The sequence below is a fragment of the Lissotriton vulgaris genome, chromosome 2_1 (genome assembly GCF_964263255.1).
Source record: "Lissotriton vulgaris chromosome 2_1, aLisVul1.2, whole genome shotgun sequence".
Classification (NCBI taxonomy): domain Eukaryota; kingdom Metazoa; phylum Chordata; class Amphibia; order Caudata; family Salamandridae; genus Lissotriton; species Lissotriton vulgaris.
This window is the reverse complement of record NC_141687.1, coordinates 31,248,122-31,272,420: the sequence shown is the minus strand read 5'-3', so window position 1 is coordinate 31,272,420 and position 24,299 is coordinate 31,248,122. Positions and strand designations below refer to the sequence as shown.

Genomic DNA, 24,299 nt, shown 5'->3' with positions numbered 1-24,299 from the left:
GCACAAGCAGGGTACAGAGGCACAAAAACCGGATCACAAGCAGGGAACAGAGGCACAAGCAGGGAACAGAGGCACAAGCAGGGAGCAGAGGCACAAAAACCGGATCACAAGCAGGGAACAGAGGCACAAGCAGGGAACAGAGGCACAAAAACCGGATCACAAGCAGGGAACAGAGGCACAAGCAGGGAACAGAGGTACAAAAACCAGATCACAAGCAGGGAACAGAGGCACAAGCAGGGAACAGAGGCACAGAGGCATGAAAACCGGACCACAAAATCTCCCTGACCCAACGGGACCACTGAGGGATAAATGGGCACACGACCTTGCTGAAATCGATGACTCAGAATGGCAGAAAGCATTAGCATCCCCGAGGGAAGTGGGTATACCTTCACGACTTCGACTGGTGCAATTACGTATTCTACACCGCTCCTACTACACCAGACACACACTGCATGCAATAGGAAAGGTTGTGCATCCCTACTGCCTGAGAGAATGCGGGGAAGTGGGACCTTTTACCACACCATATGGGACTGCCCCAGGATAGCGGAATATTGGGCACAAGTGCTGAGAACACTTTCGCAGGTGGTAGGGGTATCTCTGCTGCCTGAGCCCAGGCGCTGCCTGTTAAACATGTGGGAGCCTAACGACCTCTCGCACCTGGGGCAAACTTGGGTTACGTTGGGCATGATGGTGGCAAAAAGACATATAGCGCAAAAATGGGGTGACGGAGAGATACCTACCCTGGCACAATGGATTAAAGATATGGAAGCAACCATGATAGCTGAGAGGGCGGTGTACAGTAATAGAGGATGCCCTAAGAAGTGGGGAAAAATATGGGGCACATGGAACACATACCGAGGGGAAATTTGTGATCCTCCGTCAAATCATGAAGAAAGTGACTCTGACCCAGAGGAGGACTGATGCCTCTGGGTGGAAGAACAGGTGTTGGGTCTCTTGTGCTGTGCAACAAATAATATTGTACGTTTTTGTCTTTATGATACTTACTGTTGTTTTTAAACATGAGATACTGAGATGTGAGGCATGTTTATGCTCCAGATTGTTTTTCTGTGTGTAATGCGAGAACTAATAATAAAAAAAATGTTAAAAAAAAAAAAACGGACCACAAGCAGGGCACAGAGGCACGAAAACCGGATCACAAGCAGGGCACAGAGGCACAAAAACCGGATCACAAGCAGGGCACAAAAGCGCAAAAACCGGATCACAAGCAGGGAACAGAGGCACAAGCAGGGAACAGAGGCACAGAGGCACGAAAACCGGACCACGAACAGGGCACAGAGGCCCGAAAACCGGACCAGGAACAGGGCACAGAGGCCCGAAAACCGGATTAAAAGTAGGGCACAGAGGCCCGAAAACCGGACCACACGCGGGGCACAGAGGCCCGAAAACCGGACCACAAGCAGGGCACAGAGACCCGAAAACCGGATCACAAGCAGGGTACAGAGGCACAAAAACCGGATCACAAGCAGGGCACAGAGGCCGGAAAAAAGGCTTCACAAGCAAGGCACAGAGGCTCAAAAACCAGATCACGCGGGGAACAGAGGCACAAGCAGGGAACAGAGGCACGAAAACCGGACCACGAACAGGGCACAGAGGCACGAAAAGCGGACCACAAACAGGGCACAGAGGCACGAAAACCGGACCACGAACAATTGACAGAGGCACGAAAACTGGACCACGAACAGGGCATAGAGGCACGAAAACCGGATCACAAGCAGGGCAGAGAGGCACAAAAACCGGATCACAAGCATGGAACAGAGTCACAAGCGGGAAACAGAGGCACAAGCAGGGAACAGAGGCACAGAGGCACGAAAACCGGACCACGATCAGGGCACAGAGGCCCTAAAACCGGATCACAAGCAGGGCACAGAGGCACAAAAACCGGATCACAAGCAGGGCACAGAGGCACGAAAACCGGATCACAAGCAGGGCACAGAGGCACGAAAAACCGGATCACAAGCAGGGCACAGAGGCACAAAAACCGGATCACAAGCAGGGCACAGAGGCACGAACAGGAAACGGAGGCACAAGCAGGAAACAGAGGCACGAACAGGAAACAGAGGCTCGAACAGGGATCACAAGCAGGGAACAGGGATCACAAGCAGGGAACAGGGCTCACAAGCAGGAAACAGAGGCACAAGTAGGAAACAGAGGCACAAGTAGGAAACAGAGGCACGAACAGGAAACAGAGGCACGAACAGGAAACAGAGGCACAAGCAGGGAACAGAGGCAGTAAAACCGGATCACAGGCAGGGCACAGAGGCACGAAAAACCGGATCACAAGCAGGGCACAGAGGCACGTAAAACCGGATCAAGCACAACGAACGAGGGGGCAGGGGCAGGAGAGCAAGCACAACGAACGAGGGGGCAGGGGAGCAAGCACAGCGTGGGGGCAGACGCACAACGAAGGGCAAGAACACGGGCACAATCAGGGAAGAGAGGACGCACAACGAGGGGCAAGAACATGGGCACAATCAGGCAAGAGAGGCAAGAAAAGCGAGCAATCACCGGAGTACTCGGCAGCGTCTCGACTTCTTGCGGCGGCGGTCGGGCAGAAATGGCTTCAGGAAAGCAAAGCCATTTTCGCATTTGGGGGGCGTGGTTTTCTTTCTCTCCTCTTCCCATTGGCTGGAATGTAAAATTCCAGTCAATGGGAAGAGGAGAGAAAGAAAAGAGAAAGAACGTCAAAAACACCCCCCTGGATCCAGTCTTGAACTGAGTGATGTCCCTCTCCTCCAGTGGCTGGCCTCCGTTTAGGAAGCCAGCCAGTGGAGAAGAGGGGCGGGTTCAAGCCCACATACTGGTAAACATAAAATCTCGGCTGCGCGACACTGCTGCGTAGGGTACGCTAGTCCGAGAACTAAAAAGGAAAATGAGGAGGAAGCAGTTTTACCCCAAGAGCTCCTAAGTGCTGAAATCTTTTACTGATAAACCTTGGGTCTGCGCCTTCCCTGTTGTCTTTCAGAAAACCCCACAAAACCTGGCTCTTTAATAATTAGCATACTAGTAGTCTCTCTCATGTTTCTGCGGAGTTAGCGCCTAGACACCCCAGAGTAAACAAGTGCTTTAGAAATGTATTAACATTACATGTTGGAACGGCTGAGGACCAGCCGGGGCCACTACAGCTGGACTGTCTGAGGCTGCAGGGTCTGCTGTGCCCCACGATGACACCGCGGATCAACCTCTGTGGTTTCTGTGACTACCTGATTCTTGATGAGTTGTAGCCACCTATTTCCCCATCGCCTCCTTATGAGGGAGGTGACTAGTCCCTCTTGAGGGCCCGGGACCCCGGATCCTACTCCCCCCTCTCCTCTTTTCTCTCGCCCGACTGCCGTCGGCCTGCAAACCCTCACCAATCTGCAGCTACCACAGTTGTTTGTTAATATGTTTTCTTTTTAGCGGTTTATTCTTGGATATAATGCACTGTCTGCTTATGTGTTTGTGGAACTGTATATTCCTCGGCAATGCTCCTGAGCTGTGACCACCGGCCCCTTGTGCAGGTTCAGTATAATGTTTATTTGTGGTGTACTGCTGGCTGTATGACACTACATGCTCCTTATTGTTGCATTGTTCCAATATGCACCATCCAGTAATGTACCATACTGTGCAAGCTACAAATAAAAACAAGTTAAAAAAAAAAGGTCACAATACAAGGAAAGAAATCCAGAAACCTCTTCGGCAGAAGGGAGTGGGATGGAGATATCTTGTAAGTTATCCGCAGTGATTTCCCGCAAGGTACCAGGGGGGTGTTTCTTGGATATATTCTTTCGTTTGTTGTTTAACAGTTAGAGTGGGGTGTGAATAGATATGGTTGACCATGTACCGGGTTCATGTATTTTCAGTGAGCTGTGCTTGAATTCCTTATTGGATCCAGTGTCATGGCAGAGACCAGTTTACCATTGCCTCATGCTACTTTCTTATAATTGCAGCTAACTGGCACCATATTGAGAACCTGGACCTGTTCTTCTCCAGAGTATCCTTTCCTGTTTATGTTTATGTTTATGTTTGTTGATCTAGAGCGCATGGCTGCCCGTGAGCGTCCCAGCGCTAGTGATAGAGCCTGTGAGGCAGAGAGAGGGGGATTAGGGGAAAAGCCAGGTCTTCAGAAGTTTACGAAAAGAAAGATTAGGCTGAGCACGGGTGTCCAGTGGAAGAGAATTCCACAGTTTAGAGGCATATACGAAAAAAGGCGGCCTCCTGATCGAGCCCTCTTCATCCTGGATGTCAAAGTCAGATGAAGAGGGGTAGACCGCAGGTTTCCTCAGCTGGCAGTAGTCTTTTTACAATTTGCTTTTCAGTTAGTGCATCCAGCTAACCAATTATATGTTAAGATGATTATTTCCCCTTTCCCCCTGAAGTGAGAGGGCCTAAATATAAGATAACTGATGCTCCTGTCTCTTATTTCTGCCATCCTGCTCTCCATGGCCTGTCTATAGTTTGTTTTCGCTGTCTGTATCCTCACCTGTTTGTGTTGACTTCCTTATTCTTTCAGTTTGTATCTTGGCCTGTGCTTCTGGTCATGTGTTCAGCCTAACGCCTGAGCTGTGATTAGTTAACCCTAGTCACTGTCCTGACCTTTGCTTGATGACCTCCTGTCCATATTTTCATCCAGTTCACTACCCTCTGCTTGACTGCCCTGCCTCCTCTCCATGTCCTCAGTCTGTTTCCTGGCTGGTGCTCGATTGACCTTGTTCCAGGCTGTCCCTTGGTGAATTATCCATATTCTCATTCTTTGCCTCGCCTGTGCTTGTTGCCTGTTTATGCTCTCAGCCTGTCCTCAGCTCGGCTTCCCTCCTTCTTGTTCCCAGTCTGTGCCTCGCCTGTGCTTGTTGCCTGTTTATGCTCTCAGCCTGTCCTCAGCTCGGCTTCCCTCCTTCTTGTTCCCAGTCTGTGCCTCGCCTGTGCTTGTTGCCTGTTTATGCTCTCAGCCTGTCCTCAGCTCGGCTTCCCTCCTTCTTGTTCCCAGTCTGTGCCTCGCCTGTGCTTGTTGCCTGTTTATGCTCTCAGCCTGTCCTCAGCTCGGCTTCCCTCCTTCTTGTTCCCAGTCTGTGCCTCGCCTGTGCTTGTTGCCTGTTTATGCTCTCAGCCTGTCCGCAGCTCGGCTTCCATCCTTCTTGTTCCCAGTCTGTGCCTCGCCTGTGCTTGTTGCCTGTTTATGCTCTCAGCCTGTCCTCAGCTCGGCTTCCTTCCTTCTTGTTCCCAGTCTGTGCCTCGCCTGTGCTTGTTGCCTGTTTATGCTCTCAGCCTGTCCTCAGCTCGGCTTCCATCCTTCTTGTTCCCAGTCTGTGCCTCGCCTGTGCTTGTTGCCTGTTTATGCTCTCAGCCTGTCCTCAGCTAGGCTTCCCTCCTTCTTGTTCCCAGTCTATGCCTTTCCTGTGCTTGTTGCCTGTTTATGCTCTCAGCCTGTCCTCAGCTAGGCTTCCCTCCTTCTTGTTCCCAGTCTATGCCTTTCCTGTGCTTGTTGCCTGTTTATGCTCTCAGCCTGTCCTCAGCTAGGCTTCCCTCCTTCTTGTTCCCAGTCTATGCCTTTCCTGTGCTTGTTGCCTGTTTATGCTCTCAGCCTGTCCTCAGCTCGTCTTCCCTCCTTCTTGCTTCCTGTTTGTGCCTCACCTGTGCTTGTTGCCTGTTTATGCTCTCAGCCTGTCCTCAGCTTGGCTTCCCTACTTCTTGCTCCTAGTCTGTGCCTCGCTGTGCTTGTTTCCTGTTTATGCTCTCAGCCTGTCCTCAGCTCGGCTTCCCTCCTTCTTGTTCCCAGTCTGTGCCTCTCCCCTCATCATGATGTGCGTTTCCTTGACTGAAGTCTCCAGGTCTACAATCTTCATCAGAAGAACGGCTTCACCTGCATGCTGCTCAGGGAGATCTTTGAGCTGATGTGAGTAGAAGAGACCGACAGCCATGTTTTGTGAGACCACAGCAGTCAAAAATCAGAAACTCTGGCAGGATTAATGACTGTCTCACATAGGATGATAAAGAATTGAATGAGTGAGGGGTTTCGATAGCTCTGTTTGAATACTGAATCACTTAGAATGTTTTTGACTGGAGAACTTCCTGAAGGTGTTATCAAGAAAGAGTGAGTTCTGTGGGTCCTATCTGAAGTGATGGTTTGACCGTGAATGTCTACCGGATAGAAACCTGCGGCTGCTGGTAGCTCACATGCACCACATGCGGCAGGTTTACGAAGCACTGTTGCCCCACTGTTCAATGCAGTGTAAGTAATTTACTGCTTTCATTCTGCCCCATGTCTGCTGGAAGCCTGTTCCATTCTTCACTGCTTCTCCATGAACAGGTGTTTTCAAATTCTGCTCCTGAACCTCCTTCCAGGTTCACCCTCTCGTGGTGGTCACTGGGTCTAGGAGAGCCTTGGTACTGATCGAGACATCTCCTGTCCTCTGCTGTCTCTCATCTGAGGGGATGGTCTGCTGTCTCTCATCTGAAGTGATGGTCTGCTGTCTCTCATCTGAGGTGATGGTCTGCTGTCTCTCATCTGAGGTGATGGTCTGCTGTCTCTCATCTGATGTGATGGTCTGCTGTCTCATCTGAGGTGATGGTCCGCTGTCTCTCATCTGAGGTGATGGTCTGCTATCTATTATCTGAGGGGTTGGTGTGCTGTCTCTCTCCTGATGTGATGGTCTGCTGTCTCTCATCTGAAGTGATGGTCTGCTGTCTCTCATCTGAGGGGATGGTCTGCTGTCTCTCATCTGATGTGATGGTCTGCTGTCTCTCATCTAAGGTGATGGTCTGCTGTCTCTTATCTGAGGGGACTGTCTGCTGTTTCTGATGTGATGGTCTGCTGTCTCTCATCTGAGGTGATGGTCTGCTGTCTCTTATCTGAGGGAATGGTCTGCTGTCTCTCATCTGATGTGATGGTCTGCTGTCTCATCTGAGGTGATGGTCCGCTGTCTCTCATCTGAGGTGATGGTCTGCTATCTATTATCTGAGGGGTTGGTGTGCTGTCTCTCTCCTGATGTGATGGTCTGCTGTCTCTCATCTGAAGTGATGGTCTGCTGTCTCTCATCTGAGGGGATGGTCTGCTGTCTCTCATCTGATGTGATGGTCTGCTGTCTCTCATCTAAGGTGATGGTCTGCTGTCTCTTATCTGAGGGGACTGTCTGCTGTTTCTGATGTGATGGTCTGCTGTCTCTCATCTGAGGTGATGGTCTGCTGTCTCTTATCTGAGGGAATGGTCTGCTGTCTCTCATCTGATGTGATGGTCTGCTGTCTCTCATCTGATGTGATGGTCTCTGTCTCTCATCTGATGTGATGGTCTCTGTCTCTCATCTGAGGTGATGGTCTCTGTCACACCCAAACCCTTCTCGGCTCCTGCCCAGAGAGTCATCTCTTGTTCAGTCTTGACTCATAGGGCTTGTTGTTCATGCCAGCCTGGTCTTTGCTGGCATGTCTGTGCACTATCTCTCACCTCTTGTTTTCCAGGGTGACTCTATTTTATGCACGTCAATTCTTCAACCGACCTCTTGTAGCAGTGTCTGTCGTGCTATGCAGAGAGTTGAATACAGGTCCAGCAAGCATTGGCAAAGTGACTAGAGCTCCCCTTTGTGCTTTGCCAATGATTTTACTGGTGCTGTTAGTCTTTGGGAAAAAGGAAACAAATGGGTATTGCTGATTCAATAATCACTGCAAAAAAAGCCCCAATGTGATGATGTATACACACACGTGTGCAAGTCGGCGTCATGGCGCTGTGGTGGCGCTAGCATAATGACATAGTCACGTGCATGTATCACTTCAGGGCGTGCAGATGACTTTTTTGTTTTTTATAGACCAATGCCTAGTTTGAAGCAGTAAGTTAAGAAAAATAAACAAAAGATGGGCCAACGTGCGTTTAATGAAAGGAGTATCCTGCTAGCAAATTGCAGCCACTGAGCCCTCTTCAAGTGATAAAAAGAAAGAGAACGCCTGGGGGGGTAGGAGGCAGATACGGTACAGGAGAAGGTTTCAAAGAGCAAATAAAGGTCACAGACGAGCTGGGGAGTTTATAAAACAAAAAGGGTGGGGCGAAACAACAGATGACCCGGGGGGGTGGGAGAGAAACAGAGAGCGCTGTGAGCAAGGATGTAAAGAGAGAACCAGAACACACAGGAGAGGAAGAGGAAACAAGAAAACACATGCACTCCCACAGGAGTGCTAAAAGCAAAAGAAAAAAGCAGTTCCCTGAATGTACGCAGTTGATGGATACAAGTTACCCAATCAAAAGGAGTAACTGTTGCAGGGGAGGGAGCAACCCAGGAAGAGGAAGGAAAACCATTAAATAAGACCTAGGGCCCAATTACGATGTTGGTGGGCTCACCACCAGTTCACGGTTGTTGGGAAAACAGCAATAAGCACGCGGCATCCCGACCGCAATATTATGATATCACCAAAGGGCTGGCGGTGTGCCTGCGAGGCAGTCAAGGCAGCCGAATGCTGCGGCTCTAGGTAAGAGCGGCAGCCAGTGCCGGACATGCTGAGAAGGCTCGGGCGGTTTACCTGCATCCCGATCTGCAGAAGAAACATACACAAGACATGGGGGCACACACAGAGCAGCACCAGGAACAACTCAGCCTGGAGCCTTGTTTGCACCCCAAAACCTGCCTTTCCGTCAACCTTTTCATGGCAGTGTCTCCGCCATTAGAAGGTCACCGGAGAGGTTGTATTCATGACGGCAGTGTCCATGCCGGCACCGCTACCCTTGACTGCAGCTTTCCCCATCCATGAGGGAGCTCAGATCGTGGCATTCTGGAGTCGGTCAGTTGGCTGTCACGCCGCCGCATCGTAATAAGGCGGTCGGACTGCCAAATGATGACAGTGGTCCCTGGATCATCAAAGTCATAATTAGGCCCTTAGACAAATGAGACAGTGGTGATTAGTGGGCCGACCTAAAGCCCACTGCAAGCACTGGTATTGTCCACAAAAGAAAGCTGAATCGGTCTGTAGATGAGGCTTGCAAAGACAAACGTTTTCTAAAGAACAGGTTGAAAAGTGCAATTCAGTGCAGAATATCCAAAATGCCCAGCGTAGTAATACAGTTTTCTTATCATGAACATTTCCTTTCGTTGAGTGGCAAAGTGCAGTGAGACAATTGGACAGAAAGTGTAAGAATTCGGATTGCTGATTGGAAGAAACAAAGCATAGTACCCATATTTCCTCGCAGTGCATAACATGTAATGGTATAAATATGAGTGTTGCCTCTCTTCCGGGGACAGTGCTTGTCCATCTTAAGGTTACTTTGGGGGCCCTTTCACAGAAACCCTCAATTAGACTTGCAGGGGCTCTTTACAAAACGTCGTTCTGTAGCATGTTTAGTAGTATTACACTAGGACCCCTGGAGTGCAGCAAGCTCATGCTACCCCCAAACCTACGAGGGTAAATATCCAGCTCGCCTGTCTTTCCTATGGGGAGAGGCTCACACATGTAAGTTTGATAACTAGTAGCAACTGTCAGGGTCAGCAGAAAAAGTGATTGAAAAATAGGGCATACTTACTACAAAATAGGTGGTGTTTAGGAAGGAGTAATAAGGTTTAAGGAGGGATTTAGTAAGGGACGTACATCACTCTTAAAAGAGCAAGTCGATTGCTATTCACAAACTGCACTTCTGAAGTTACTGCAGCCAAAAAAGGGATTTAAAACAATAGGAAATGATTCTTGTTCAGAGCTGAAGAGAGTCCAGCACCACGGTTGGCCAGCATGTTATGTTATGTTAAATGACACTTATTGAGCGCACTAACACCCGAGGGTTTCTTGGCGCTTACTGGGAGGACAACTGAGGTGAGGGCAAGGAGAGTTTATCCTGACAGAGTGAAAAGAAAAGTTTTGAGGGATTTCCTGAACTGAAGAAGAGAATTGCTGGATTTAATGGCCAGAGGAAAGGAGTTCCAAAGTTTGGGGGCCGACGAGGCAAATCGACGACCTCCAAACTTATTAAGTTTGAATTTAGGAGTGACGACCAAATGAAGGGAAGCTGAACGGAGGGAGCGTGCAGGTTGATACAAGGTGACCAGAGATTTTATAAACGCGGGGCAGGGACAGTGAAGGGATTTGAATACCATGCAGCCCATCTTGAAGGCAGCTCTCTCCTTCACTGGCAACCAATGAAGCTCGCGGAGCAAACGCTTCGCGGATTGCCACCTAGGGATCTTAAATATCAGGCGGGCTGCCTGGTTCTGTACAACCTGAAGACGATGTAGGAGAGCTCGTGGAAGTGCATGGTAAAGGGAGTTAGAAAAGTCAAGGCGCGACAAGACAAGGGACATGACGACCTGACACAGAGCCGCATGTGGGAGTAGGTGTCTGATCTTCTGGATCTTTCGAAGTTGGAACATGCACGAAGAGATCATGGTCCCTACTTGAGCTTTAAGCGACAATTCGGCGTCGATCGTCACCCCCAGACTCTTGACGGCCTTGAGTGGTGTAGGAGGGGGACCCAAAACGGGGGGCCAGAACTGCGGACCCCAGTGTACAGCACTGGAACCGGGGAGAAGTAGCTCGGTCTTTCCAGGATTTAATTTTAGCTGATTCAAATTCATCCATTGTTGGATATGAGTCATAACGGCATGGAAGTTGTTGATTGCCTGGGGAGAATCAAGGGGGAAGATGAGCTGCAAATCGTCAGCATAATTGAAGACGGTAACGTCCCAATTATGAAGAGAATGAATCAGGGGACGGAGATAAAGATTAAACAATAGCGGGGAGAGAGAGGAACCTTGAGGGACACCACAGGTGATTGGGGATTTTGATGCGGTGAAGGGGCCAAGGCGTACAGCTTGTGATCTTCCTGTCAGGAATGACTCCACCCACCTAAGGGCTGCGCCCTGAATGCCAGCCTGTCCGACACGGTGGAGAAGGATGTCATGATCCACCGTGTCGAACGCGGCAGATAGATCCAAAAGGACCAGCGCCTGTGGTCTCTTGGCATCTGCATTCCCTCTTAAAGTGTCCATAACTGCCAGGATAACAGCTTACGTGGAGTGGGCTGGCCTAAAGCCAGCCTGATTAGGCTCAAGGAAGCGAGAGCTCTCGATGAAATTGGAGAGACACCCGGTGACATGGGCTTCGAGCAGTTTGGAAAAATAAGGCAGCAGGGATATTGGGCGATAATTAGAAGGTTCAGCCGCATCAGCCCCTGGCTTCTTCAGAAGCGGCACAAGAATGGCTTCCTTGAAGGAGCCAGGGACTGTGCCAGAGGTGAGCGAAGTATTCAGGAGAGGCAGTATGCATTCCGGCAGCTCAAGACAGACATCCCGGAGCACCATTGGAGGACAATGGTCGTCCGGGGAGCCAGATTTCACGCGATTGGCTAATTTCGCTAAGGTAGGGGGGGTCTAAAATAGGTAGCAAGGTGAGAGATGAGCAATTGTTCGGAGAAGTATCAAGAGGAGGTGACGGTAGTGGAACCGAGGTGATAGAATCTTTGATCTTGATAATCTTCTCGGTGAAGAAAAGATTGAGGGTCTCGCAGGTCTCTTTGGTCGGGAGTTGGGCTGGGAGGGTCCTATTATCCGTGGTCAGTTCGTTCATGATCCTGAACACCTCACAGGATTTGTTGGTGGCTGAGAAAATTCTGTCGGAGATATGCTCAGATTTGGCTGAGAGGATAGCTAATTTATATTCTCTCCGAGCTGTTACATATTTCTGTCTGGATGACAGGGAATAGTCTCGCCTCCAGATGCGTTCTGATTGACGCACCTCCAGTTTTATTTTCTTGAGGTTTTCCGAGAACCACCGGTTAGCGTTCAGATGTCTAGTGCGGGGAAACTTAATTACTGGGGCAAATTGATCACTGGCCCTTTTTAACCAGCCTCGGATGTTAGTGTCAATCCTGTTGACATCGTCAACAGGGGAGGTGGTTGGACGAGTAGAGGCCAGGGTGGCTAAGAATCCCTTGGAGTCATAATTGTTCCATTTGCGTGCGGAGCCGCCGGCCATCAAGGGGGCCCTTGCACGCCCACTGAGAGTGATAGTCGTCTCGACTATATAGTGGTCTGACCATACACATGGAGACGTGGAAGGTGGTGAAAGGGATAAATTCAAAGTCCAGATCTGATCTAATATATGGCCTTTTACATGTGTGGGTGAGATAACATGCTGACTCATGTTCAGGCTGGTTAGAGTCTCGGATAGCGCTGTGGCTTGTGGCCCAGCTTTATCGTCATTGAACCAATGATTAAAGTCCCCAAATAGGGCGAACGTAGAGACTGAAGGCAAAAGAGCAGTCAGATGTTCGCATAGTTTCTCGGCAAAATCCGGCATGGAGCGGGGGGGGCGATATAAAAGGGCAAAAGAAAAAGCCCCAGCTTCCGTACCCAGGTTAATGACCAAATTCTCTACATGTGGGAGCTCAAATGATGACGAGGAAATGAGATGGAATCGTTTAGAGACAATGGCCGCTACCCCCCCGCCGGGATGATCGGCGGTCCGGTCAGCATGAAGGATGAAATACTCTGGAGGGAGGGCTGCTAGGATGTCAGGGAGGGAATCCTCTGTGAGCCAAGACTCGGTCAACAGAAGTAGGTCAGGCTTTTCTTGGATTAGCAGGGTGAAGATATCTACTTGGTGTCTGACCATAGAGCGGGTATTTAGAAATAGTACCCGAATTGTGTAATGGCTCGGTGCAGGAGTAATCTGGGGAGTAAGGGGATCGTGTTGGGGGGGGTTGCATAGAATGTCAAGTGCAGTGAGTTTTCCCCTGGTGGCTGAGGGGAGAGCCAGTCCGGGTGAGTTGAGGTCCATCAAGTGTCTGGCCGTGTATGAGATAAAATGGCCAGCATCCCCTGCCCCTTGCCCCGGCCAGTCGCGGACGGGCGCAGACGGGCTTAACTCTGGCGCAACTCCGGCGCGCCTACAACGCGCCCGCTGCGCTCGTCCGCTGCGCTTCCGAAAAATGCACATGTTTATAGGGCGGGGGCAGGTTGCGGTGGATGTGGCCTCAGGTGGGCGTGTCCCGTGGCTGGGCGTGTGTGATGGCGGCAGAGGATAGTCTGCACTTCTCCCCTACAGCGCTAAAATCCGCTGTTGTGAGGGTGCCAGCACAGGTAAGAGCGGGTGCCTACAACTCAAGAAAGTGCAATTTAAAAGAGATGCTGTCAAATATAAAAAAGAGCGGGTCTCTCGAGCGAAGCAAACTACTCCCGGCTGAGCCTCAGGAGGTTCCAGTAATTAATGGATGCTGCAACACTCCCCATAGTGAATAATGGATGTAGGGGCTTAAAAAAAAAAACCCATAGGAAATGATGTTAAGTAAAATGATTTAAAGTAGTAAAAGAAGTATAATTTAATGAACTGACCGGCCATGCGCCCATGGGGTTGTATGATGTTGCTTACCTACTGCTCTCTAGCGTGAATGTGTCTCTGTCCGCTACCAGACAATACAGACACCCCAGATGTACTCTCCTTCACAAGCTCCCTGTTGCCAATGCTCACTCCTCTCTTCTTAAGGACCTGCCCTTACACATCTTCTCGCTTGCCATTTACAGACAGTTCATCTTCGTGGTCGCCTTTACAACCTTCCTCGTCAGCTGCGTGGACTACGACATCCTTTTTGCCAACAAACAGTTGAATCACAGCCAACATGCGGGCGAGCACAGCAAGGTCACCCTTCCAGATGCCTTTCTCCCCCCTGTCGTGTGCAGCACCAGGTAACTCTCAGTGTTTCTCCTGATTCTGCAGAGGGAGGACATCTGTGGAAGGGGCAGTATTTGTGCATGTGTGAGCAGGTGAGACTGAGGGACCGGCACACATTGAGGATTTGCGTGTGCCCACAAACCAAGGAGGGGGCTTGTATGAATGATGGCTTCGTGTATGTACGAAAGCTTGTGCAGATCACTGGGCTTGGGCACATTTACGGTGTGTTTGTGTCCACAGGTCTGGAAAGACCTGGTGTCCATGCGCTGGTGTGTTTGTGTCCACAGGTCTGGAAAGACCAGGTGTCAATCAATCAATCAATCAATCAATCAATGCATTTATATAGCGCACTACTCACCCAGAGGGTCTCAAGGCGCTAGGGGAGGGGGGTCCGCTACTGCTCGCACAGCCAGGTCTTGAGTTGCTTCCTGAAGGCGAGGTGGTCCTGGGTCAGGCGGAGGTGGGTCGGGAGGGAGTTCCATGTCTTGGCGGCGAGGTAGGAGAAGGACCGTCCCCCTGTGGTGGCTCTTCGGATGCGGGGGACGGCGGCGAGGGCGTGGCCGGTCGATCGAAGCTGGCGTTTGGGAGCGTAGAAGTTGAGGCAGCTGTTGAGGTATCCTGGGCCTTGGTTGTGTAGGGCTTTGTGTGCGTGGGTGAGGAGTCGGAAGGTGATTCTCTTGTTGACCGGGAGCCAGTGCAGGTCTCTCGGGTGTCCGGAGATGTGGCTGTGACGGGGAATGTCCAGGATGAGTCGTGCTGAGGCGTTCTGGATCCGCTGGAGTCTCTTCTGGAGTTTGGCGGTGGTTCCGGCGTAGAGGGAGTTGCCGTAGGCCAGACGGCTGGTGACATGGGCCTGGGTGACCGTCTTCCTGGTCTCGGTGGGGATCCACCAGAAGATCTTACGTAGCATGCGCAGGATGTTGAAGCATGACGAGGAGACGGCGTTGACTTGTCTGGTCATGGAGAGCGAGGAGTCCAGGATGAAGCCCAGGTTGCGTGCGTGGTCTGTTGGTTTGGGTGCGCTGCCTAGGGCAGGGGGCCACCAGGAGTCGTCCCAGGCGGAGGGTGAGGATCCCAGGATGAGGACTTCCGTTTTGTCCGAGTTCAGTTTCAGGCGGCTGTTCTTCATCCATTCGGCTACCTCTTTCATCCCTTCGTGAAGGTTGGCTCTGGCGGTGGCAGGGTCGTTGGTGAGGTAGAGAATCAGCTGGGTGTCGTCGGCGTAGGAGATGATGTTGAGGTTGTTCTGGCGTGCGATGTCTGCGAGGGGGCACATGTAGACGTTGAAGAGGGTTGGACTGAGCGAGGAGGCTTGAGGAACGCCGCAGATGACTTTGGTGGCTTCAGACCTGAACGGGGGGAGGCGGACTCTCTGTGTCCTTCCGGTGAGGAAGGAGGTGATCCACTCCAGTGCCTTCTCCTGGATTCTGACGTTGCTGAGTCGCTGCACTAGTGTACGGTGGCAGACAGTGTCGAAGGCCGCGGAGAGGTCTAGGAGGATGAGGGCTGCTGTTTCTCCGCTGCCGAGCAGTGCTCGGATGTCATCGGTGGCTGTGATCAGGGCGGTCTCGGTGCTGTGGTTGGCCCGGAAGCCAGACTGCGAGGGGTCGAGGGATCCGTTCGTCTCGAGGAAGGCGGCCAGCTGCTTGTTGACGGTCTTCTCGATGACTTTTGCAGGAAACGGGAGCAGCGAGATGGGGCGGTAGTTCTTGAGGTCGGTGGGGTCGGCTGATGGCTTTTTTAGTAGAGCGCTGGGTTCGGCGTGCTTCCAGCTCTCCAGGAAGGTAGCGGTGTCGAAGGAGGTGTTGATGATGTCCCGCAGGTGGGGTGCGATGACAGTGTCGGCCTTGTTGAAGACGTGGTGAGGGCAGGGGTCGGTAGGAGATCCGGAGTGGATGGAGTTCATTGTGCGGATGGTGTCTTCGGTGCTGATCGGGGTCCAGGCGCGAGGGTGGCGGTGGGGGGCAGTGGTTCGGTCGTGGCGTGCGTCGGTTGAGTGCTGAAGCTGTTGTGAATGTCCGCGATCTTGTTGTGGAAGTAGGAGGCGAGGGAGTTGCAGAGGTCTTGCGACGGGGTGATGTTGTTGTTTCCGGCGTTGGGGTTGGAGAGCTCTTTAACGATGTTGATGAGTTCCTTGCTGTTGTGTGCGTTGTTGTCCAGTCGTTCCTTGAATGCGGTTTTCTTGGTGGCGTGGATGAGTTGGTGGTGTTTTCGGGTGGCGAGCTTGAGGGCAGTCATGTTGTCCGGTGTTGGGTCTCTGCGCCAGGTTTTCTCGAGGGCTCGGCAGTTCTTCTTGGAGCTCTTGAGTTTGTCGGTGAACCAAGGGGCTTTCTTGCTGCCGGGTCTGCTCGGCGGGGTCTTCTGAGGTGCGAGGTCGTCTGCGCAGTTGCTGATCCACTTTGCGAGGTTGGTGGATGCCTGGCTTGGGTTCGTTGCGCTGGTGGGGCGGTTCATGCTCAGGGAGGGCGCGAGCTGGTCTGCTGTGATCTTGTTCCAGCTTCTGCGTGCAACCTGTTGCTGGTGGTGGTGGATCGTGGTCCTTCTGACGCTGAAGTGGACACAGCTGTGGTCCGTCCAGTGGAGTCCGGTGGCATGGTTGAAGGCGATGTCCTTGCTGGATGAGAAGACGGGGTCGAGTGTGTGTCCGGCGTAGTGGGTGGGGGTGGTCACCAGCTGCTTGAGTCCCAGGTTTGCGAGGTTGTCCAGCAGGGTGGTGGTGTTGCGGTCGTTGTTGTCCTCCAGGTGGAAGTTGAGGTCCCCGAGAAGGATGTAGTCAACGGAGAGGAGGGCGTGCGGGCTGATGAAGTCGGCGATGTCTTCTCTGAATTGTGTGCGTGGTCCCGGGGGTCTGTAGATGAGGGTGCCTCTGAGGGTGGTCTTGGGGTTGATGTGGACCTGGAAGTGCAGGTGCTCGGCGGTTGTGAGGGTGTCGTCGGTTTTGGTCGTGATGCGGATGTTGTTCCTGTGGATGATGGCGATGCCTCCTCCGGTCTGGTTGATGCGGTCCCTTCGGATGATCTTGTAGCCGTCTGGGATGGCGATGGCGGGCGCTGAAGAGGCGTTTATCCAGGTGTCCATGCGCTGGTGTGTTTGTGTCCACACGTCTGGAAAGACCTGGTATCCATGCGCTGGTGTGTTTGTGTCCACAAGTGTGGAATGACCTGGTGTCCATGCACTGGTGTGTTTGTGTCCAGAAGTCTGCTAAGACCTTGTGTCCATGCGCTGATGTGTTTGTGTCCACAGGTCTGGAAAGACCTGGTGTCCATGCACTGGTGTGTTTGTGTCCACAGGCGTGGAAAGACCTGGTGTCCATGCACTGGTGTGTTTGTGTCCACAAGTCTGGAATGACCTGGTGTCCATGTGCTGGTGTGTTTGTGTCCACAGGTCTGGAAAGACCTGGTGTCCATGCGCTGATGTGTTTGTGTCCACAAGTCTGGAATGACCTTGTGTCCATGCACTGGTGTGTTTGTGTCCACAAGTCTGGAATGACCTTGTGTCCATGCGCTGGTGTGTTTGTATCCACAGGTCTGGAAAGACCTGGTGTCTATGCGCCGGTGTGTCTGTGTCCACAAGTCTGGAATGACCTTGTGTCCATGCGCTGGTGTGTTTGTGTCCACAGGTCTGGAAAGACCTGGTGTCCATGCACTGGTGTGTTTGTGTCCACAAGTCTGGAATGACCTTGTGTCCATGCGCTGGTGTGTTTGTGTCCACAGGTCTGGAAAGACCTGGTGTCCAAGCGCTGGTGTGTTTGTGTTCACAAGTCTGGAAAGACCTGGTGTCCATGCGCTGGTGTGTTTGTGTTCACAAGTCTGGAAAGACCTGGTGTCCATGCGCTGGTGTGTTTGTGTCCACAAGTCTGGAAAGACCTGGTGTCCATGCACTGGTGGGTTTGTGTCCACAAGTCTGGAATGACCTGGTGTCCATGCACTGGTGTGTTTGTGTCCACAGGTCTGGAAAGACCTGGTGTCCATGCACTGGTGTGTTTGTGTCCACAAGTCTGGAATGACCTGGTGTCCATGCACTGGTGTGTTTGTGTCCACAAGTCTGGAATGACCTGGTGTCCATGCACTGGTGTGTTTGTGTCCACAGGTCTGGAAAGACCTGGTGTCCATGCACTGGTGTGTTTGTGTCCACAAGTCTGGAAAGATCTGGTGTCCATGCACTGGTGTGTTTGTGTCCACAGGTCTGGAAAGACCTGGTGTCCATGCGCCGGTGTGTTTGTGCCCACAAGTCTGGAATGACCTGGTGTCCATGCACTGGTGTGTTTGTGTCCACAAGTCTGGAAAGATCTGGTGTCCATGCGCTGGTGTGTTTGTGTCCACAAGTCTGGAAAGACCTGGCGTCCATGCACTGGTGTGTTTGTGTCCACAGGTCTGGAATGACCTTGTGTCCATGCGCCGGTGTGTTTGTGTCCACAAGTCTGGAATGACCTGGTGTCCATGTGCTGGTGTGTTTGTGTCCACAAGTCTGGAAAGATCTTGTGTCCATGCGCTGATGTGTTTGTGTCCACAGGTCTGGAAAGACCTGGTGTCCATGCGCTGGTGTGTTTGTGTCCACAAGTCTGGATGACCTTGTGTCCATGCGCTGGTGTGTTTGTGTCCACAAGTCTGGAATGACCTTGTGTCCATGCGCTGGTGTGTTTGTGTCCACAGGTCTGGAAAGACCTGGTGTCCATGCACTGGTGTGTTTGTGTCCACAAGTCTGGAATGACCTTGTGTCCATGCGCTGGTGTGTTTGTGTCCACAGGTGTGGAAAGACCTGGTGTCCATGCGCTGGTGTGTTTGTGTCCACAGGTCTGGAATGACCTGGTGTCCATGCGCTGGTGTGTTTGTGTCCACAAGTCTGGAATGACCTTGTGTCCATGCGCTGGTGTGTTTGTGTCCACAGGTCTGGAAAGACCTGGTGTCTATGCGCTGGTGTGTTTGTGTCCACAGGTCTGGAAAGATCTGGTGTCCATGCGCTGGTGTGTTTGTGTCCACAAGTCTGGAATGACCTGGTGTCCATGCGCTGGTGTGTTTGTGTCCACAGGTCTGGAAATATCTGGTGTCCATATGCTGGTGTGTTTGTGTCCACAGGTCTGGAAAGATCTGGTGTCCATGCGCTGGTGTGTTTGTGTCTACAAGTCTGGAAAGACCATGTGTCCATGCGCTGGTGTGTTTGGGTCCACAGGTCTGGAAAGACCTGGTGTCCATGCGCTGGTGTGTTTGTGTCCACAGGTCTGGAAAGATCTGGTGTCCATGCACTGGTGTGTTTGTGTCCACAAGTCTGGAATGACCTGGTGTCCATGCGCTGGTGTGTTTGTGTCCACAGGTCTGGAAATATCTGGTGTCCATATGCTGGTGTGTTTGTGTCCACAAGTCTGGAATGACCTGGTGTCCATGTGCTGGTGTGTTTGTGTCCACAGGTCTGGAAAGATCTGGTGTCCATGCGCTGGTGTGTTTGTGTTCACAAGTCTGGAAAGACCTGGTGTCCATGCGCTGGTGTGTTTGTGTCCACAAGTCTGGAAAGACCTGGTGTTCATGCGCTGGTGTGTTTGTGTCCACAAGTCTGGAATGACCTTGTGTCCATGCGCTGGTGTGTTTGTGTCCACAGGTCTGGAAAGATCTGGTGTCCATGCACTGGTGTGTTTGTGTCCACAAGTCTGGAATGACCTGGTGTCCATGTGCTGGTGTGTTTGTGTCCACAGGTCTGGAAAGATCTGGTGTCCATATGCTGGTGTGTTTGTGTCTGTCTGAATAATCTTATTCACCTCCTTTTTCCAAGAAGAACGATTTTGAAAACTCTGAATGCATTTTTATAAACCACAATGGGCCATTTCAGTGCAAATAAGCCAGTCATTAGTGGGTCTGGTACTATCGAAATATTCTCAGGTAATGATGAATTCTGTGAGATTCCTCATTTTACTTTAATTATTTAAGAAGTTATGTGTTGTGTAACAGAAAAAAGTCACAATTCAACCACCAAGAGTGGGGTATATTAGCATGGGCAAAGGCATTGCATTAAGAAAAGCCCTCTCTGTCCCAGCATGACCATGCAGACAGAAGCCCTCCACGTCCAATACCCATCTCAATATTGTTCATCTTATGTTGTGTATTCTGTGCCCAGTTTGGCTCAGCTCCTACTTCTGGAGCAACCAAATGGAAACTTTTGATATTGAACACATCGGGGATAGTATTTGAGTCAGGCTTAAAGTACTTGGTGGGTGAAGGCTGCCTCCTGACGTCTTTTCTTTCGGTTTGGTGCAGTGAGAGGAAATGTTCTGGCAGAATATTGGGAGAGATGTTTGTTGTGTGTGTCTTATAGCCATGGTCTGTGGACGTCAGGCGGCCTATGTTTCGGGTGCAATGGCTCGCAACTAATTCCCCTGTTTAGCTGCCACATTCAGATCATCGAAATATATTCCTTTCTGCCATATATGTCGACCGCTGTTTGAGTACCCAACTTTCTGAGGAATTATTCATTTTGCGTATTTTTCCCCAAAATTGTGTTATTTTCTACAGACGACTTGGGCGCAAATCTCCTATCCTAGGGAAGGACTAGAGTTTCTACTGCGTGCCCTCCTGGCCACAACATCCTCCTGCGAGTCTCCCCAGTGCATAGTTAGGGTGGAGAATCTCTACACCGCCTTCCACTAGAGCCGCCCCACAATGAGGAGTAGGTTGCTTTGTTCACCGGCTCAAATATTTGATTGCCGTCATTAATGGAAGTTATTAGCATTTCCCCTTCCCATTTGTCTCTAATTCACTACTAGATGTCTTGCACCAGGTGGGAAATCAGGGAATGGGGAACGTTTTTCAACGCCCCTGTATGAAATTGGGTCAGAATTTATCAGTGACTTGAAACAGAGGAGCACATATTGTACCTTTGCAGAAGGGAATACATCAGTGGTATCCAGTGTCTCATTCTCTTTGCGATCTGTGTACCTGTGTCTGACACCCATAGTAAATATAGCAATTCTTAAAGGAGTTTTAAATTACATCATCTCCTTTAGATATTAATGACTTTATTTCAAGCAACACAAAAAAATGATGGACGGAATGTTGAACATTGTCAAACAATCACTCCCAGTCACAGATGTGGGTTCAATCCATCATTATTTTGCTGGCCATGCCATTCCAGGTAGGACCCATCCATATAAAAATCAACCTTAACCTGTTCCCGTTGGAAACAGTGCAGCCCAAACTGCAAGGCGAGATCCTCCATAAACTAGAAAACCAGCATCCTGGGACCGGGGTCCGGGAATCACCCCTCATCAGCCAGGATAGCATGTAACCGGTGGCGTAGTGAGCACAGGAGCAACATTTGGGCATACCCTTCCCACTTAGGGTGAAAAGGCAACACAAAAAGATGATGGGCGGAATGTTGAACTTTGTCAAACATTCACCCCCAGTCACATATCGGGGTTTAATCCATCATTATTTTTGGGGGTGAGTGTCTGAAAACTTTGAGCGCTCCGTCCATCATCCCCTTTGGTTTTGCTTTGTTTGCTCTAAGTTGGCCGGGTATGCCCAGACATGGGTCCCTTGCTGACTTTGCCACTGGATTCAAGCTAGCCTGGCTAAAGAGGTGGGTTACCCCGAAATCGGTCCCAGGATGCTTGTTTCCGGTCCAGGGAAGATCTGGCTTGGCAGTTCGGGCTGGACTGTTCCCATAAGGCACAGGTCAAGATTGATTTGCATATAGCTGGGTCTGAACTGAGGTAGCGAAGTGAGCTAAAGAACGATGGTGGATTCAACCCAGATCTGTGACTTGGGGTGAGTGTCTGAAAAGCTTCAGTGCTCCGTCCATCTTCTCTTTGTTTGCTTTATTTCAAGCAAAGCAAAAGGACACGTACATTTATATATTTGGATATTTTAAAAACCTTTTGCTAGAAAGAAAGTCACTGCAATAATGGAGCTCATGTTTATGTAGTGCTGAAACATCAGGCCCCAATACATTTGCAATCTGGTGTTTTGCTTGTGCTTGCGCATTGTTTCTTTTCCCAGACAAGTGACTGTGTACTGCTCACACCCCAGAAGCTGGAGGTAGGAAACCTAGACACTGAGGTGAGGTGAGTGGAGGCAAGACTCCTTTAGATACTCGGTGTGGCCTTTTGTCTAGCAAGGAGCTGCTGATTAGTCTTCCTGAACACTGATAGGGGTGGTAGCAGTGAGGACTGCTAGAGGTGCTGGGTGGTACGGTTGAGGTGTGGTAGGGGGTCTTTTTGTCTCACTTGTGGGTGTGCCAAATTGGAGACTACCCTGCTGGGAAAGGATTTATCTGAACAGCAGCCTAGAACCGACACTTGAAAGAACCATTTCAAAGCGGCTCTGCAGTTGCAGACAATGGATACACATCTCCTATCTGATATGGGTGTATACAATGGATACACATCTCCTATCTGATATGGGTGTATACAATGGATACACATCTCCTATCTGATATGGGTGTATACAATGGATACACATCTCCTAGTTTGCCGACTTTATGATGATGGAGAGGTGTGGTGCAGCGGCCAGGGCAGCTGACTTCGGAGCACAGGGTTCGCGGTTCGATCCCCGGCTTTGGCGGCAGCTCATCTCAGCACCATGTGACCCTGGGAAATAGCTCACTTAATTTCCACAACGGCCCCCAGCGCCTTGAGACACGTAAGGGTGAGTAGTTTGTGCTTTACAAATACACATTTACATGACGGTGATTGGACTTGTCGACATGTGGCGTACCTTTAACCCCCACAGCATGCCAGTACACATACCAGTCCGGAGCGCATGGGAGCCTTTCGCGCATCAATAATATACTTACCCTGGCTCACTAACTTCCCCACACTGGTTAGGTTCACCACCTCGCCAGAGGCGTCTGCAATCTTTCCCCAATCTGCTCAACCTATGGGCTGGCGATCGTAGTAATAGACAAAGAGAGATGCTTAATTCCTGGTACCTAAAGATACCTTGTATTTGGGCGGGCCCTCAACAGACCAAGGAGCAATATTTTGATAAAAACATGGCTCAGTAGACTCCGCACATACGTTGTGGGAAACTTATAAAACTGTCAGGGACTAGCATTGATAGTGGGACATTAGAAGGAAAAGAGGGCCCAGTTGCAAAAACGTGAGATAACAATCTAGGTGTTGGAAATCCCAAGTCACCACAAATGATTAGTAGAACCTACAGCATAATCTATCTGTTGGAATCTTCCTATATGTTTATTATTCTGTATCTATTTTAAACTCCCCAATGTCTCTAAACATGGTTCCACCCGGTTCTCCCCTCCTTGATAATAGAATCTTTCTTAGGAGTTTACCTTAGAATGTTGGAGGTTGTCTGTTGGTGTCTTGGCGAGTGGATGACTGCAATAAAGAAGTTCTTCTCTTACCTCGTTGTTACACGTTCATATCTTTTGAACTTGCAATAATGGCGACAATCATTGTGCAGGAGGCAGTTGTCATCTCCCTTTTCAGTACTCTCTCCATCGTGGATCAAGTAGCAGAGCTGTTTCAGGTGTTTTCTGCTGCTATTGCAGTACAGCCTGCTTACTGAGCATTCTCGACAGGCAGTCTCTTAAGCAGGTGACTACAGGATTGATCTTTGGCTGATTAACCAGAGCGTCCTGCTGCCTTCCTGTGGAGTTCCTCCTTTCTTGAGCTAGAGTGATATTTCAAAGCTTTGAGGCTGCTTTAAGCATTGCATCGATCTGCTGTTAGCTTTTGTGCGCGGCTGCCTTCTCAGCGGGATTTTCTGTCATCCCATGAAGTAGGCTGTGCTCAGAGGAAGTGTTTGCCCCCTCTGGTCTGCGTGCAGTTCCTTGAGGTGAGAGGGCGGTTTTCCCTCAGGAAACACTCGCCTTCTTCACTGACAACCTATCCTCGCCAGTGCACTCATGGCTGACTGTCTGCACAGTTTCTCTTCACCTGTGAGAAGGGCGCTGATTTTAGAGGGGGTGTGATTAACACCTGCCTATCAGAAGTGTTCTCCTGGTTACAACTGAACCAACTCAAGTGTAACTCCGAGAAATCGGAGATCATTTTCTTTGGCCTCCCCCTTGCAACGTATGGCTCAACTGGTGGCCCTCGGACATGTCCCCTCCTACAACTTCAGTAAAGACGGTTGAGACCCTGGGGGTGAAGCTGGAGGGCAACCTATCTATGAAGGCCCAGATTCAGGCAGTAGCTGGGTCTTGCTTCGGCCTGCTCAAAATGCTAACACAGTTTCTCCCCCTACTTCAAGTCGCACACAGGAAAACGATGGTCCAGGCTTTGATAGTGTCAAGGCTGGACTATGTGTACGTTCTATACCTGGGTCTTCTGGAATATTTATTGACACATCTCCAGATGGTCCAGAACGCCGCGGCTAGGGCGATACTTATGCTAGGCCCTATAACACGGGTGTCCCCCCACCTGAAATTCCTTCATTGGCTACCAATCCTTAAGAGGATCCGCTTTAAAGTGTTGGTTCTGGCCTTTAAAGCTCTGCACGGGACAGGTGCCTATTACATCAGGAAAAGAGTCCAGTACTACATTCCCCCATGTTTTCCCTCGCCCGTATTGGTGGCCGCTCCTTTCAGGTGCAAGCCGCGCAGCTTTGGAACAGCCTGCCATTAGCACTGAGACAGGTTCACGATCTGCTCATCTTTAGGAGACAACTGAAAACATAGTTATTCCAGCAATACCATTTGAGATAAGCCTATGGTCAAGT

At 50.6% G+C, this 24,299-nt stretch overlaps 1 protein-coding gene across 11 annotated transcripts in view; it reads left to right on the top strand.

Annotated features, from left to right (window-relative positions):
• Window positions 1-24,299, top strand: part of ATG9A (autophagy related 9A) — a 302,329-nt gene that overhangs the window by 40,160 nt on the left and 237,870 nt on the right. For all 11 annotated transcript variants that reach the window (XR_015308324.1, XR_015308321.1, XR_015308320.1 and 8 more), the window contains 3 exons: window positions 3,948-3,991; window positions 5,826-5,890; window positions 13,482-13,643. Coding sequence is in view for 3 of the 11 variants with exons in the window: in XM_086954371.1 (XP_086810497.1) it covers window positions 3,948-3,991; window positions 5,826-5,890; window positions 13,482-13,643 (271 nt within the window). In the remaining 8 variants the exon portion in view is untranslated. The remainder of the gene's footprint in view (window positions 1-3,947; window positions 3,992-5,825; window positions 5,891-13,481; window positions 13,644-24,299) is intronic.